This window comes from Hyperolius riggenbachi, chromosome 11 (genome assembly GCF_040937935.1).
Source record: "Hyperolius riggenbachi isolate aHypRig1 chromosome 11, aHypRig1.pri, whole genome shotgun sequence".
Lineage (NCBI taxonomy): Eukaryota > Metazoa > Chordata > Amphibia > Anura > Hyperoliidae > Hyperolius > Hyperolius riggenbachi.
This window is the reverse complement of record NC_090656.1, coordinates 110,912,468-110,930,073: the sequence shown is the minus strand read 5'-3', so window position 1 is coordinate 110,930,073 and position 17,606 is coordinate 110,912,468. Positions and strand designations below refer to the sequence as shown.

The following is a 17,606-nucleotide window of genomic DNA, read 5'->3' as shown; positions in this document are numbered from 1 at the left end:
TATTCGGAGCTCGAATACCGAGCTCGAATAGCTGAAAAAGAGCTCGAATATTCGAGCTACTCGAATATTCGAGCTCTGCTGAGCACCACTGATTCATACCAACGGACGCATGTGAACAGTCCAATCAGTTAACATTGGATCCTTTCACATCCGTTCCGTTTGTACAGTATATGTTCTGGTTACGTTCCATAAAAAAATGCGGATGTGAACCGGGCCTTATTGGTGGCAGGAAAAAAAAACAAGATATACAGTATTTTTAGGTGTATAAGACATCAGGGCGTATAAGATGACCCCCAACTTTTCCAGTTAAAATATAGCGTTTGCGATATACTTACTGTATAAGACCTCACCTCTTCCAACGCACACCAAATAAAAATTGAAAAAACATCATATATTGGTGCTATGTATGAACAGATACTGGTGCTGTACTGTAATTGGTACACAGTATACAGGCAATTGACTGGTTGGATTGGTCAGCTCTCCCTGTCTCTCTGTTTATCAGAGTGGTATGGAGGAATAGATCACGCTGTGCTCATAAAACGCGCCTCTTTCACCAGTCTGGCCCGCCCTTGTATCCTATTTACCTCCTTCTCTGCCTCTCAGATCTCGGACATGTGCTCCTGCGCCGCTTCACTGCAGTCCTCAGCAGCGAGATCTGAGAGGCAGTAACAGGATAGAGTGGGCCAGAAGGGTGGAAGAGGCGTGCAATATTTTTCTTCCATACCCTGGGCGTCCCAGACCTTGCAGTGTAAGCATTGCGCTTCCCCCCATGATATGCAGCGGCCGCCGAATCTCCAGCACCCAGTCATTAAACATCAGCATGTTGCATACGTGCATCGCGTATCAGCACGCGTATCACCCGCATTCAATAACACCCGGCGTATATGATTACCCCCGACCTTTCAGAAGATTTTCAAGGGTTGAAAAGTAGTCTTATACACCAGAATACACAGTAGATCATTTTAGTGTGCTAAGTAGTGATAAAGTTATTGGCAAACAGATGGGAGGAGTGCTGAAAGGTCCATAAGGGGAACACAACCTGTAGTAGTCAAGTGGTTAAAGGTACCTTATATGACTGGATAGAGGTCCAAGTAGATAAATAATGGATCACTTCATTTTTCATCACAATGAAAAATAGCACTTAAACACCACCTCGCCCGAGCCACTGCAGTGCAAAGTACACATATAAAGATAGACAATATATACCAGCACTCCAGCAGAAATTATACACTTTTTGCTGTATTATAAACCGAAAAATACATACAAGACACACCAGAAATACTACCCACTCTGCAAACCTTTGTGGTCTGCAGTCAAAAAAATTACAACTTTAGAAATAGAGTTCTGTTAACGTATCCAAAGCTGCCCATGGCTCGTGTGTTATACAACCGATTCCCAAATAGGAGATTATTTTTATAAGGAAAGAATGAAATGTTCTTTGTTTAGAAAAAAAGTGCGTAGAGAAGGAGAGGAAGAAATGACAGAAATAAACAAAGCTTGAAAGCAAGTGTTCTTGTGGAACAGAATCCAGACCGAAGTGTCAAAGGCAGGGGCGTAGCAATAGGGGGTGCAGAGGTAGCGACCGCATCGGGGCCCTTGGGCCAGAGGGGCCCCGAAGGGCTCTCCCTCAACTACAGTATTAGCTCTCTATTGGTCCTGTGCTCATAATAATCACTTATATAGATCCTTTGAATAGTAGTAATCATTAACAAACTGTTCTTCATCCCCTTCTTGCACCTCTGACACTGTAGTTTCCATTGGCAGGTTTTGGTGCGCCGTATCAATTGTTATGTATAGAGTGCTTGGGGGGCCCCATTGTAAAACTTGCATCGGGGCCCACAGCTCCTTAGCTACGCCAAAGGCCTCAAGGAACTGCTCTGTGCTGAGTGTTACTGGGAAAAATCCATTCTTCTGTATTCCTCTAGGTAGTTATAAATATCAGATGATGTTTAGACCATACTAATCAGTGTGCAATGCTACAGGTAGCAATGATATATTATAAGGATACCTGAGATGGGGGGATGCCTAATGTAAAGGGGGGGGGGGGTATCTGGCTACACTGGGGGGCTGCCTAACACTAGGAGCGACATTTGGCTATACAGGTGGGGGGTTGCCTAATACAAGGGTGGCATCTTGCTATATGTGGGGGGGGGGGGGCTGCCTGTCTAATATGAGAAGGGACATCATTTCACATAATTTCCTCAAATGGTCATTCTAATTTTTTCAGTGTTATTACAGAAACTGCGCCCACTGTATCTACCCACAGTCGTATTTATAGGTCCAGAGTGTTCGCTATCTGTCAGATCCACAGGATATGTCTATCGTACTTTAGTGAGACAGCGCTCCTCTTCCTCTCATCAAGCCACCAGATTCACACCACCTCAGATCCAGGTGGGTCTAAGGCCCCGTTCACACTTGCGGTTTTGCGAAAACTGCACCGGATGTCCGGACCGCACCGGAGCCGGATCGGACCTGAACCGTACGGTTCCTGTCCGGATCCGGTCCGGATCCGGTCCGGTTGCATACGGTTTCCGTGCGGTATGAACACGGTTGCGGTCCGGATCCGGATTCTTAAAGAGATAACAACCTGTATAAATACCTGGGGTTCTGGGAGGTCAGCAGAAGCTCTGGGGTCATTGTTGGAGACAGCTGGACGTGTGGAGACCATCCTTGGATACAGAGACAGCAGTTGGGACCATGGATCCAGTCATTTTTTACGCTTATTACCTGGGAATTCTCTCCTTCCTGTTGTTTACCTACTACTATGTGGGGAGAAGGCGTGCTCTTCACAGGAGATGGTGGGTGCACCCTCTACTAGCCAGGAGGCAGAGGAAGGGAGAGTTCCAGGCCCTCTACCGGGACCTCAGACGACACCCACAGAAGTTCTACAGCTACACTCGGATGTCTATTCCCCTGTAAGTATATAGGCCTAAATACACCAACCCCCACCATTCCTAAACACCACACCCTCACCCCCACAACACCTCATCCCTGTATACCTAGCTAAACACACCACCCTGACCCCCACACCCCTGTATACCTAGCTATTCACTACACCCCCACCCTCCACAACACTCCCAAACCTCTGTAAACACACCTCCCCCATCCTCCACCCAACACCTTGTCCCACAACATACTTTACAGCTTCTTCCTTTACATCTCCTGACAGGTTTGATACCCTTTTGGAGATGGTGAAGGATGACCTTAGGAAGAAGGATACCACGTTCAGGAGAGCAGTCACACCACAAGAACAACTACTCATCACACTGAGGTATGTAAAAACAAATTTTTTTATTGCAAAAACAACCACTTTCCAACATGGAAACATTCTTCCAACATGGAAGACAAAAAAAATAACATATCTATGGTATAGCCCGGTCAGTTTTAAGGAACACCAACCACCAACTTTGTGCTGGAAGAGTTGCAGGGCATAGCTGCCCAAGTGTCTTTCGGGGACACCAGGCCCTAATAAATTGAAGTGCTTCAAAAACCTAACCACTGGCACAGGACCCTCTGAGCCATGGATGAAGGACACAGGTCAGTGAAAAGGCTAGGCCTCTCATCGACCAGTCAAGGTGTCCTTCATCCATGGCTCCAAGGGTCTTGTGCAAGTGATTAGGAACAAGAACAAAGTGAGGAGCAAGAGGAACCGATGGCAGAGGAGCAGGACTACAGGTAGTGTCTTTTGGGGACAAAAGGCCCTAAATTATTAGTGCTTCAAAAACCTAACCACTGGCACAGGACCCTCTGAGCCATGGATGAAGGACACAGGTCAGTGAAAAGGCTAGGCCTCTCACCGACCAGTGTAGGTGTCCTTCATCCATGGTTTCAAGGGTCTTGTGCAAGTGGTTAGGAACAAGAACAAAGTGAGGAGCAAGAGGAACCGATGGCAGAGGTGCATGACTACAGGTGCAGTGCAACAGGCACAAGGTTGTGACCCAGGTAGTGTCTTTCGGGGACACCAGGCCCTAAAATTGAAGTGCTTTAAAAACCTAACCACTGGCACAGGACCCTCTGAGCCATGGATGAAGGACACAGGTCAGTGAAAAGGCTAGGCCTCTCACCGACCAGTCAAGGTGTCCTTCATCCATGGTTCAAAGGGTCTTGTGCAAGTGGTTAGGAACAAGAACAAAGTGAGGAGCAAGAGGAACCGATGGCAGAGGTGCATGACTACAGGTGCAGTGCAACAGGCACAAGGTTGTGACCCAGGTAGTGTCTTTCGGGGACACCAGGCCCTAAAATTGAAGTGCTTTAAAAACCTAACCACTGGCACATGACCCTCTGAGCCATGGATGAAGGACACAGGTCAGTGAAAAGGCTAGGCCTCTCACCGACCAGTCAAGGTGTCCTTCATCCATGGCTCCAAGGGTCTTGTGCAAGTGATTAGGAACAAGAACAAAGTGAGGAGCAAGAGGAACCGATGGCAGAGGTGCATGACTACAGGTGCAGTGCAACAGGCACAAGGTTGTGACCCAGGTAGTGTCTTTCGGGGACACCAGGCCCTAAAATTGAAGTGCTTTAAAAACCTAACCACTGGCACATGACCCTCTGAGCCATGGATAAAGGACACAGGTCAGTGAAAAGGCTAGGCCTCTCACCGACCAGTCAAGGTGTCCTTCATCCATGGCTCCAAGGGTCTTGTGCAAGTGATTAGGAACAAGAACAAAGTGAGGAGCAAGAGGAACCGATGGCAGAGGTGCATGACTACAGGTGCAGTGCAACAGGCACAAGGTTGTGACCCAGGTAGTGTCTTTCGGGGACACCAGGCCCTAAAATTGAAGTGCTTTAAAAACCTAACCACTGGCACATGACCCTCTGAGCCATGGATGAAGGACACAGGTCAGTGAAAAGGCTAGGCCTCTCACCGACCAGTCAAGGTGTCCTTCATCCATGGCTCCAAGGGTCTTGTGCAAGTGATTAGGAACAAGAACAAAGTGAGGAGCAAGAGGAACCGATGGCAGAGGTGCATGACTACAGGTGCAGTGCAACAGGCACAAGGTTGTGACCCAGGTAGTGTCTTTCGGGGACACCAGGCCCTAAAATTGAAGTGCTTTAAAAACCTAACCACTGGCACATGACCCTCTGAGCCATGGATGAAGGACACAGGTCAGTGAAAAGGCTAGGCCTCTCACCGACAAGTCAAGGTGTCCTTCATCCATGGCTCCAAGGGTCTTGTGCAAGTGATTAGGAACAAGAACAAAGTGAGGTAGTGTCTTTTGGGGACAAAAGGCCCTAAATTATTAGTGCTTCAAAAACCTAACCACTGGCACAGGACCCTCTGAGCCATGGATGAAGGACACAGTTTAGTGAAAAGGCTAGGCCTCTCACCGACCAGTGTAGGTGTCCTTCATCCATTGTTTCAAGGGTCTTGTGCAAGTGGTTAGGAACAAGAACAAAGTGAGGAGCAAGAGGAACCGATGGCAGAGGAGCAGGACTACAGGTAGTGTCTTTCGGGGACACCAGGCCCTAAATTATTAGTGCTTCTAAAACCTAACCACTGGCACAGGACCCTCTGAGCCATGGATGAAGGACACAGGTCAGTGAAAAGGCTAGGCCTCTCACCGACCAGTCAAGGTGTCCTTCATCCATGGTTTCAAGGGTCTTGTGCAAGTGATTAGGAACAAGAACAAAGTGAGGAGCAAGAGGAACCGATGGCAGAGGAGCAGGACTACAGGTGCAGTGCAACAGGCACAAGGTTGTGACCCAGGTAGTGTCTTTCGGGGACACCAGGCCCTAAATTATTAGTGCTTCTAAAACCTATCCACTGGCACAGGACCCTCTGAGCCATGGATGAAGGACACAGGTCAGTGAAAAGGCTAGGCCTCTCACCGACCAGTGAAGGTATCCTTCACCCATGGCTCCAAGGGTCTTGTGCAAGTGATTAGGAACAACAAAGTAAGGAACAAGAGGAATCAAAGGCACAGGTGCAGGACTACAGGTGCAGTGCAACAGGCACAAGGTTGTGACCCAGGTAGTGTCTTTCGGGGACACCAGGCCCTAAATTATTAGTGCTTCTAAAACCTAACCACTGGCACAGGACCCTCTGAGCCATGGATGAAGGACACAGGTCAGTGAAAAGGCTAGGCCTCTCACCGACCAGTGAAGGTGTCCTTCACCCATGGCTCCAAGGGTCTTGTGCAAGTGATTAGGAACAACAAAGTAAGGAACAAGAGGAATCAAAGGCACAGGTGCAGGACTACAGGTGCAGTGCAACAGGCACAAGGTTGTGACCCAGGTAGTGTCTTTCGGGGACACCAGGCCCTAAAGTTCAAGTCCAGCAAAACCAAAAGTTCCCTGACATGGTCATCTGAACACCTCTGAACCTTGGTTGAAGGAGATGGGGCAGGGAAAAGGTTGTGCTAAAAAGCCCTGTGATGGTATCCTTACTCCGAGGATCGGAGGTATTCAGAGGAGCATGTCCAGGAACAATTTGACTTTTTTTTTCAAATTGTATCGGCACCACTACTAGAAAAGGTGGGAGTTGCTGCCTGGAAATCTGGACTCTCTTGGGTGCTGGTCGTGGATGAGCTGGACCCTGACAGCGGTGGCCCATATTGACTGCCTCTGTAGCCGGTGTACATCTGTGATGATTGCCAGGTGGGCACCGCTGTTGGTTGTGGGGGTCTAAAAATTGGTGGTTGCAATAATGGCGTGTCCATGTGCTGTTTGATCACCTCCAGCAAAGTGGAATGGCACGCCATCAAGTTTTGGGAAGGCACCTTTTCCAAATATGGTATTAGAGACATCACAGTGTGAAAACACGGGTGTGCCTGCAATTTCAGTAGTTCCTTGCTTTGTTGATGCATTTGCTGCATCATGTTCTGCAGCTGGCCCACCGACTGATGATGCTGCGCACGCAGTTGGTCGATTTCTCCTCTGTGCATCTCATGCATCATTTTAAGCTCGTCCCTGTAGTGCCCATGTACAGCGTCGAGCTCACATTGCAGTGAAGTGATGTGGGACTTGTACTGCTCCATGATATGGCCCCTGTCCTCATCTTGCAACTGCCGGGTTATGAGAGTTTGGTGGCTCTGAAGAATCCCGAGAAGTCCGGAGACAGCCCCGGACATCTCGGACTCTGTCTCTCTCCTTGTTGGGGGGAGGGTACCTCGACGCCTCACTGGTGTGGTGGTCCTCACTGGTGGTGTGGCAGCATCTTCCCGTCCTCTGGCCTGTGTCGGGGTTGCCCTGCGCGCTGGTTGTGCTGCAGTCTCTCGGTGCTCCTCACTTTGTTCTTGTTCCCCGGTAGCTTCCATAGCGGTCGATTGTGGAGGTGCAGCTTCATCCACACTCGGTCCTGCAACCTCAACATCCAAGCTCTCTTCTCCCAAGTCATCATCAAAGGAGAGAGCTGGGATAGCTAAGGACTCCCTCCTCCTACTCCTCTCCTCGGGGACATAGGTTACATCGGCGACGTCATCATCCACCAAGCTCTCCTCACTGCTGAACCGTGCCTCCTGGGTCGGTTCCTCTTGCTCCAAATTGTCTTCAGTCCTGTAGATAAAAACAATATTTATTGGTGTGCCAAACAGCATGTGGCGTCAATTCACAGAGCTAGCAAACACTAGCAAACACTTTATCAACCGTTTCTACCAAACATTTGATAAAGCTTGTGAGAAAAGTTCGCTAGCCATGGGAATTGAGGCCAGTTTATAGCAATACATGGCCGAAGTCATGGTAGTTGTCTGCTAAAATGAGCTCTCAGTTCCTGCCCACAGTAGTGGTACTTACAGTCTAGGTTCCAGGCTTGCATTGATGAAAGACAATTGCTTGGCAAATTGGTAGTCTTTTTGTCGCTTTCCCCCGCCACTGCCACTTCGTTCGGCAAGTTTTTTCTTCCGTAGCCATTTCACGTATGCATCACGTATATTGCGCCACCTTGTCTTGAACCTTTCTCCTGTAACGACATGAAAAATTGATTTCGATTATTTCTCTTGTAGGTACATCGCAACTGGACAAACATATACATCGCTACATGTCACATTTCGTATTGGGAAGAGCACGGTGGCAGGCATCGTCGTGAGGACTTCGAGGATCCTTTGGACGCGACTGAGGGCCAGATACATGCCTGTGCCGGACACCACGAAATGGGAGGAGATCGCCCAGGGCTTCTGGACCGAGTGCAAGTTTCCTAATTGTGTTGGCGCACTGGATGGGAAACACATCCGGATTCAGAAACCCGTGGGGAGTGGCAGCCATTATTTCAACTATAAAAAATACTTCAGCATTGTTCTAATGGCAGTGGCAGATGCGGACTACAAGTTTGTGTACGTGGACGTGGGGTCGTACGGTAGTTCCAATGACTCTGGAATTTTCCAGCGTACGACCCTTTGCCGGCTGATGGAGGAAGGCAGACTGCGTCTCCCCCGTGACAGACCCTGGCCTGGGACAAGGGCACCGGCCTACCCCTATGTGTTTGTGGGGGACGAGGCCTTCGCCCTGTCCGACCATGTAATGCGTCCGTACCCAGACAGGGGACTTGATGCCAGCCAGCTACACTTCAATGCTCGGTTGAGCCGTGCAAGGAGAATGGTGGAGTGCACATTTGGGATCCTGGTGTCAAAGTGGAGGGTGTTCCACACGCCCATGCTGCTGAAACCGGGCAACGCAGTTGTCGTGGTGAAGGCAGCATGCATCCTCCACAACTTTGTGCGGCAGGAGGAAAGAGAGACTCCGGAACCCCCGAATGTGCTTCCACTAATGCCCCTGCGGAGGTATGCAACCAGGCCAAGGGTAGTGTCACTGCGGAACAGGGACCAACTGAGACTTTATTTTACCACACCACCAGGACGAGGGTGAATGTTTGGTTTTTAATATGTTTTGTTGAAATGTGTTTATTTTGGAGTTTCAAGTTTTTAAGTGATTTTAAATGTCTTAATTTTTTACAATAAATTGATGTTTAATAATTGGTCATTGTGTATGTTTTATGTGCACAGGTGGGGTACATCGCAGGTGGGTGGGAGACATCACAGGTGGGTGGGATACATCAAAGGTGGGTGGGATACAGCACAGGTGGGGTACATCACAGGTGGGGTACAGGTGGGTGGGATACATCACAGGTCGGTGGGATACATCACAGGTGGGGTACAGGTGGGTGGGATACAGCACAGGTGGGGTACAGGTGGGTGGGATACATCACAGGTGGGGTACAGGTGGGTGGGATACATCACAGGTGGGGTACAGGTGGGTGGGATACATCACAGGTGGGGTACAGGTGGGTGGGATACATCACAGGTGGGTGGGAGACATCACAGGTGGGTGGGATACATCACAGGTGGGTGGGATACATCACAGGTGGGGTACAGGTGGGTGGGATACAGCACAGGTGGGGTACAGGTGGGTGGGATACATCACAGGTGGGGTACAGGTGGGTGGGATACATCACAGGTGGGGTACAGGTGGGTGGGATACATCACAGGTGGGGTACAGGTGGGTGGGATACATCACAGGTGGGTGGGAGACATCACAGGTGGGTGGGATACATCACAGGTGGGTGGGATACATCACAGGTGGGGTACAGGTGGGTGGGATACAGCACAGGTGGGGTACAGGTGGGTGGGATACATCACAGGTGGGGTACAGGTGGGTGGGATACATCACAGGTGGGGTACAGGTGGGTGGGATACATCACAGGTGGGGTACAGGTGGGTGGGATACATCACAGGTGGGGTACAGGTGGGTGGGATACATCACAGGTGGGTGGGATACATCGCAGGTGGGTGGGATACATCACAGGTGGGGTACAGGTGGGTGGGATACATCACAGGTGGGGTACAGGTGGGTGGGATACATCGCAGGTGGGTGGGATACATCACAGGTGGGGTACAGGTGGGTGGGATACATCACAGGTGGGGTACAGGTGGGTGGGATACATCACAGGTGGGTGGGATACATCACAGGTGGGGTACAGGTGGGTGGGGAACAGGTGGGTGGGCCACGGGTGGGTGGGCAACACGTGGGTGACACAAATCCATAGCAAAAGTGGAATACATCACAAGCTAAACCACAAGCCCCCCCAAAAACTTCTTGTCAACATACCCTCTGTGCCTTGCTGTCTCTTGCTCAAGTGCTCAAAGTCCTCCACATACAGCTTGGCAATTTTTTTCCACAGGCCTCTGCATTTTTTGATGTTGCTGTGGTCCGCATCCCCCTTGTCCCACAGGGCTGGTACCTGCTGCACCTGTAGGATGAGGTCTTCTGATGTGTAGGGCCTCACCCCCTCGTTATCAGACATATCGTCAGACATGTTGCTGCCAAACAGCTCCAGCATGAAGTCCCTGCTGCTCCACTCTGTGAACGCTGGTGCCATGTGGTCCCCATCCAAAATGGCCACCATACCATAGAGTCAGCATAGGAAGTGTGGTATAACATCCGGTTTTTATAGCCAGTGTGTTGTGCGCTCTCCGGTTCTCATTGGTTTCCATTGGCCGGATGCAACATTCCGGCTCCGGTCCGGATACGTCAGCCGGACCAGCCGGACCAAAAAATAGCGCATGTTGGAACGGACGCCGGAGTCCGGATCCGGTCCGGCTCCGGTCCGGACGAAACGGACGCATGTGAATGGTCGCATAGACTTTCATTGCTATGCCGTGCGTCCGTTTCGTCCGGTCCGCATGCGGTCCGGCTCCGGCACGGCTCCGGCACGGCGATTCTGGATAGCAACCGCTAATGTGAACCGGGCCTAAAGCATAGGCATCACAGCCAACGACACAGCAACTGTAGAGTTCCACAGAGTTTTAATCCAATACAGTCTTATTATTTATAGGTCCAGAGTGTTCGCTATCTGTCAGATCCACAGGATATGTCTATCGTACTTTAGTGAGACAGCGCTCCTCTTCCTCTCATCAAGCCACCTATGAGATTAAACACAACTCCACATAGTGTAAAACTGTCAGATTATAAAAGCATCTCTAAAACACCCAAAGTGCTATAGTGCTTCACTCGTGCTCCAGTGCCACACTCCACGTATTTCCCTTATAAAATGTACGCTCACCAGATTCACACCACCTCAGATCCAGGTGGGTCTAAAGCATAGGCATCACAGCCAACGACACAGCAACTGTAGAGTTCCACAGAGTTTTAATCCAATACCTGTTGGTCGCCAACAGCATACCTCCCAACTTTTTGAGATGAGAAACCGGGACACTTAAGCCACACCCCCTGACACATCCTCTGACACACCCCTAGTAAAAAAAAAAAAAAATATATATATCTGGTGGGGAGAAGGGTGGGGGTGCCCATGGCCCTGGGTGTGGAGGTGGAAAAAGGATCGAGGCGCCAGCCGGCGGCTTTGGTGTGTGGGATGCGGTCTGGGATAATAGTGTCCCTCCCTCCCTCCGAATGTGCCCCCCACAGTGTCCCCCTGTATGCAGAGATACGAGTGCAGCAGAGCGGGCAGTCTTACCATTCCTCATCGCGTACGGGCATCTCGTCTTCTCCGCTTCCTGCTTCCTGTGACGTCACAGGAAGTAGATGGAAGCAAGAGATGCCAGGTACGCGAGGAAGATGGTAAGACTGCCGCTCTGCTGCGCTCGTATCTCGCCATACAGGGGGACACTGGGGGGCACATTCGGAGGGAGGGGGGGGACACTATTATCCCAGACCGCATCCCACACACCAAAGCCGCCGGCTGGCGCCTCGATCCTTTTTTCACCTCCGCTGCCTGCCGGCCTGCCGGGACACAAGGGGGGGTATCCCGGGACAGCGGAACCCCTCCCCCGACCCGTGACAGTCCCGGCAAAAATGGGACGGTTGGGGCCCCTGCCAACAGGTATTGGATTAAAACTCTGTGGAACTCTACAGTTGCTGTGTCGTTGGCTGTGATGCCTATGCTTTAGACCCACCTGGATCTGAGGTGGTGGGAATCTGGTGAGCGTACATTTTATAAGGGAAATACGTGGAGTGTGGCACTGGAGCATGAGTGAAGCACTATAGCACTTTGGGTGTTTTAGAGATCCTTTTATAATCTGACAGTATTACACTATGTGGAGTTGTGTTTAATCTCATAGGTGGCTTGATGAGAGGAAGAGGAGCGCTGTCTCACTAAAGTACGATAGACATAGCCTGTGGATCTGACAGATAGCGAACACTCTGGACCTATAAATAAGACTGTATTGGATTAAAACTCTGTGGAACTCTACAGTTGCTGTGTCGTTGGCTGTGATGCCTATGCTTTAGACCCACCTGGATCTGAGGTGGTGTGAATCTGGTGGCTTGATGAGAGGAAGAGGAGCGCTGTCTCACTAAAGTACGATAGACAGTCTCATTTTTTGCTGCGCCACACTTTAGCACTTTCTCTTTTTCCAAAAAATTTTACCACAATACACTTAACATTGGGGCGGTGTCTATAAGGATAATCCCTTGGTCCCTTTATTGCTGTTAGCCATCTTAATGATCTATTACTTTGATTACTATGTATCTGGTCCTGTATGTATGCAGCAGCGCTGTCAGCGCTTTATGTGGCAATGTCAGTCTTTCAGTTCCCCACATGCAGCCCTTTCTCTAGCGGTTTACATCTCCATGGCAAATCGATTAGGCTGGATATTGTGTTGCCATACAGGGAGCCAGTTTACCAGCGGATTGTTTGACCTTATGTATATCCAATTCGCTGGTTGAGGCTGTGACATTCGCATCCCACCTCTTGGAGGCGGACGGAGTCTTTGCGTTCTCTGCAGCGTCCAGACTGTCTCCCTGGCAACGTCCTTGTGACGTTGCAGCGCCGCCTGTCCCTCCGCCTAATTTTCCATCTGGTCCGCATGGCCGATAGGTGTTACGTTCTGCTATGACATCGGAATGGGGGCAGCACCGGCCAGCGTTGGGTGCCTGGGTAAACTGACATGTGCCGCAGGTGAGTTGCTCATTTCCATTGGCTCCTACAATTGTCATATTAGTTCCCCATCAGGCCTGCTTGTGCACAGCGGTAGAGGAGTGGCTGATTTTGTCTCATAGCCTGTCTGTCTTTGGTTCATCTGAGGCAGGGGTCACATTTGTCTTTCAGTTTCTACACTTTTCAGAAAACTGAAAGACAAGTGTGACCTCTACCTTACAACAGCTAATGTAATTTATAGAGAAAACTGACAAATTGCGCAAGATGTCAGTTTTTTTTCTGCGCGCGAAATCTGCATTCAAGTGTGACCTAGCTCATTGATTAACATGAGTTCTCAGTTGAAAACAGTTTTTCTGTGCAGAAAACGCGCACGAAAGCCGACAAGTGTGACAATGTTTGATGTGGTATTTAAACTGCTGCATGATTGCATATTACGAGGCTGTCATAGCTTGATAAAGGAGCATGTATCTTGCTCCGAAATGTCGCCTGTATATTATGACACTGTCAATAAATTCATAAAAGAGCATTGGATGATGACGTCTTCAATTTTTCCTTGCTATAAAGTAAACCTGTAATTAAAAAAGTCCCCCTGGGGGGTACTGACCTCAGGAGGAGGAAGCCTCTGGCTTCCCCATCCTCTTCAGCCTCAGGGATCCAGGGTGGACAGGCCCCGAAAATCCCCCGACAAGCTTGTCTGTGGTGCGTGCAGTAGCAGCTACAGCGTGTGTCAATATTTACAATCTGCGCTTCTGCACAGACACAGTACACTCTGCAGTAGAGCGGACCCGATCAGGCTCAGGGCACCCTGGTATTGTGCCTGCGCAGGAGCGCAGATTGTAGTTATTGCTGTGTGCTGGTGAATAGGACAGAGGAAGCATCATTAGGATCCAGAGGCTTCCCCCTCCCAAGGTAAGTACCCCGCAGCCGCCCGCAGGGGCAGTTTACTTTCTTACAGGTGTTCTTTAAACATGAAGCTTTTGTATAAAGTGTAAACGCTTTCTGTCTTCTCTATGCAGGTCTATGGCATGGTGCTTTCTTCCTTTCTGTACTTTTCTTTGCCAAAAGGACACATATGGGATCGCAGAGGAGAATACAGTTTAAACAACGGTTTAATCAGCAACTCGGTTACCATGGCAGTTACTCCACTTACTCAACTTCTGCCAAACCAGTCCAGCCAATGATTCTCTTTCTATCACCCACCTAACATATACAGATGTCATGTAAGAAAAACGTCTTGAAGCATCTCTGTCTTCCATTGCAATAAGTCAGTTTCCTGTTTTTCTTTTACAAGTCAGAAAGTGGAATGTGGAAGCATCAAATTTGTAGTGAAGCAACTACAACAGGACTTTCACATGTATTGTAAACTCTATACATAATGAAGTAAGTTTTTTGTGTAAATAAAGATGAGCTAGCTTTTGCAAGGGCACTTTAATATGTTAACATTTCAAAGAACAAACATCTCCCTGCATTATTATATCAGGTGTAGGGTAAAGCAGAGGAAATTGTTTTATAAACAAATTAGCTGTGGATAGTTTCTACTGATCTTTCACCATCCTAGTTTATGCTTTGCTAAGCCATAAGAGAGTTGTTAGGCACAGGAACGGCAGCCAAACAAAGAGGACTATCCTGTTTTCCAATTTTGAACTATCTTACTATGCATGAAAGGGTGAAAAGGTCACTTTAAAGGAAATGTGTTGGGAGAAACATGAAGGCTGCCACAGCAAGTGCCTTTAAAGATAAGCAGCTGCATAATAACCTTTAAAGAAAAACATTTATTTGTTACAGCTGATACAAATCCTCCAATAAATCTGTAGTGTGTCTACTTCCTGCTGTCATAGAAGCAGACATTTGGGCTTGATTCACTAAAGCGTGCTAACAGTTAGCACGCTGGTGAAAAGCCCATTATCACGACTAAACTCAGTTTAGACGTGATAAAATAAAGTTGTGCGCAAAGTCTTGTGCTCGCAACCGTGCATCGCCAATTAAACCCTATGCGACGTTGCGCGCGCACCTGACTTTGCACGTGCAAAACTTTGCGCGCGGGACTTTGCGCACGAGTTTATTCCTCAAAACGTTGCTAACCTACTTAGTACAATGGTTATCACGCCCAAAAGTCTTTAGGCGTGCTAAGTAGGTTAGCACCACTTTGTGAATCAAGCCCATACTGTTAACATCCTGTGGTCTGCTGGGGCAGCCAGCTGGCACAGATGAGAAATCAAACTACATTCATGATTAGTCACAGATGAGGGGGAATTAGACAGGCTAAACTCTCTAAATACATACAGGGTACATTTCTATATGTCTCCTTCAGTCCTGTGCAAGAGTTCAGGTCCAATTTAAAATTGCAGCTTGCCTGATTCTTATGCTGATTATGGCCTCATATTACTGATTTAGAAGATGACTGCAGCCAGTAGAATCAGTACCCCTGATCTGCATACTTGTTACTTTTTCTGAGTCTGTGGTTCAGAAAGTTTTAAGGAAGACCTGAGGTCAGAGAAATACGGAGGATGCCATCTTTATTCTCTGTGAATAATGCATGTTGCATGCCTCTAGTACTTTTAGCCACACGCCTGAACCAAACATGCAAATCAGATATTCTGAGAGTGTCACACACCTGAAACAGACATGCTCTGTGATGCCAGATTTTAATCGGGTCCTCTAATCTATATTGCATCTACCTGATCTGGATCCTTCTGGATAAATGTATTATGCTAGATTTTCTGTTAGATTTTCTGTTAAGGTACATGCGCACTTCAGATTTTTCCAAATGACCGGTCATTTGGACGTCAAATCGGGCGTGTGTACAAATGGTCGTTCAGCTGATAAGACTGGATTTGATCGATCCGCCAAGCGGATCCCTCAAAACCAGCATTATCAGCTGAACGACCGTTTGTACACATGCCCGATTTGTCGTCCACACGACCTCTCGTTTGGAAAAATCCAACGTGTGTATGCACCTTTTATATTTACCTGCCGGATAGATCATTTCCAGCATGTTGGAAATTGTCTAACCATCTATCTGCCAAGCAATTAGGCATTGTTCTACTCAGCAGGAGATAACCAGAAGACAATGCACCAGAGATAATGACCTACAGAAAATCTAACAGAAACATCTAACAGAAAATTGTATGGTGTGTTCTAGGCATAGAGGCAGAAGGTCATCATGACAGACATGTAAATAGCACTTTTGTAAATAGTGAATAATGCAGCCTGCAGTTCCTACCTGTATCCTTCACAACCTGAACTAAAATAACAGCAGCAGGATTTTTGCATATTCCAGCCTCCTGTAATCTTCTGGCCTTTCAGCTCCTCGGTCGTGCTGATGTACCAGTATTACCGGTATTTCTTTTGCCAATTTCTAACCGAAATTATTGTGCAGGAAAAAATAAAAAGTCTATTGTAAAGAAAAAGTCTAATAAAATATTGTTATATGTTTTGTATTATTTTAAGTTATCTTCTCTTTCTTTTCTTTCCAAATATATATTGCTATGTAAAATATGTTGTGTAGTCAGACACTCTCAACCTTTTCTGTTTGGTTATCCCAAATATTCACTGACGGTAAGTAGTAGTTGGATCATATAGAGTGTGTCCATTGATTCCTGTATAGATACCAGTTCTCAGCTTTGCCTAGTGATATGGGGGATGGAGCATGAGGAAAACAGGAGAACTTGAAGGACAACTGTAGCGAGAAGAATATGGAGGCTGCCATATTTATTGCCTTCTAAACAATACCAGTTGCCTGGAAGCCCTGCTGGTCTATTTGGCTGCAATAGTGTCTGAATCACACCAGAAACAAGCATGCAGCTAATCTTGTCATATCTGAAAATGATGTCAGAAACACCTGATTTGCTGCATGCTTGTTCAGGGTCTATGGCTAAAAGTATTGGAGGCAGAGGATCAGCAGGATAGCCAGGCAACTGCTTTTGCTTAAAAATAAATAAATATAGCAGCCTCCATGTACCTCTCGCTTCAGTGGGCCTTTAAATCAATACTGAAGTGGTGCAAAAAAAATGAGTGAGATACTCGCCTATGGTGAGGGGAGGCTTGGGATCTCACAGAGCCTTCCTGGTTATCTTTCTGTGCCCTTGTTCTAGCACTGTGCCTCAGTGAAGCTCTATACCTGTAGGACTCCTCAGCTGTACTCATGTGTGGGCAGGACAGATCCGCTCATCTTCAGAAGTACTCGGGGTCATGCGTACCTCCGAAGGCTGCCCGAGGAGGTACATTCAACCAAGGTAGCCAAACAACTTCACCAGGCCTGGTGCTGAAACAACGGCACAAAGTGAGGAACAGAAAGGCTCTTTGGGATCCAGAGCCTTCATAAAGGGGATAACACCGCTCACGAGTTACCACACCACCAAATCAATCAGGAGCAGCACAAGGCTCAGCCAGACTAGCAACAACAGTAGAAGGGAAGTCTGCTGAACTGAAAGATAAAAAGTCCAACCTTTATTTCAAAAAGGTTCTGGACAAAGGCATATCAGCTCACACATATTGGAAAATACACTCGCTCCTTAATCATGGTTAATATAGCTAGCTATATTAGTTGAGCGGACTACCCTTCTACTGATCCAGAGCGTTCCCTTTCCATAGGTAAGCATCTCGCTCATTTTTTTCTTTTCTTACCTTAGTATTGCTTGTAGAATGGATCCAGTAGTCAAAAAATCCACATTGGCCAACTGCTTTTCCCAAAGATGTATGCGCTGCAAATGTCGGGGTCATTTGTACAGACATCAGGCACATACCTGGTCCATTCATACATGCTCAGTTATGTGATATT

At 48.0% G+C, this 17,606-nt stretch overlaps 1 protein-coding gene across 2 annotated transcripts in view; it reads left to right on the top strand.

The window, feature by feature from the left end:
- The window catches only part of TSPAN32 (tetraspanin 32), a 254,676-nt gene extending 239,055 nt beyond the window's left edge, over positions 1 to 15,621 (top strand). For both annotated transcript variants that reach the window (XM_068261622.1, XM_068261621.1), the window contains one exon: positions 13,843 to 15,621. In XM_068261622.1, coding sequence (XP_068117723.1) covers positions 13,843 to 14,007 — 165 coding nt within the window. In that variant the 3' untranslated portion in view covers positions 14,008 to 15,621. The remainder of the gene's footprint in view (positions 1 to 13,842) is intronic.
- The last annotated feature ends 1,985 nt before the right edge of the window (positions 15,622 to 17,606 follow it).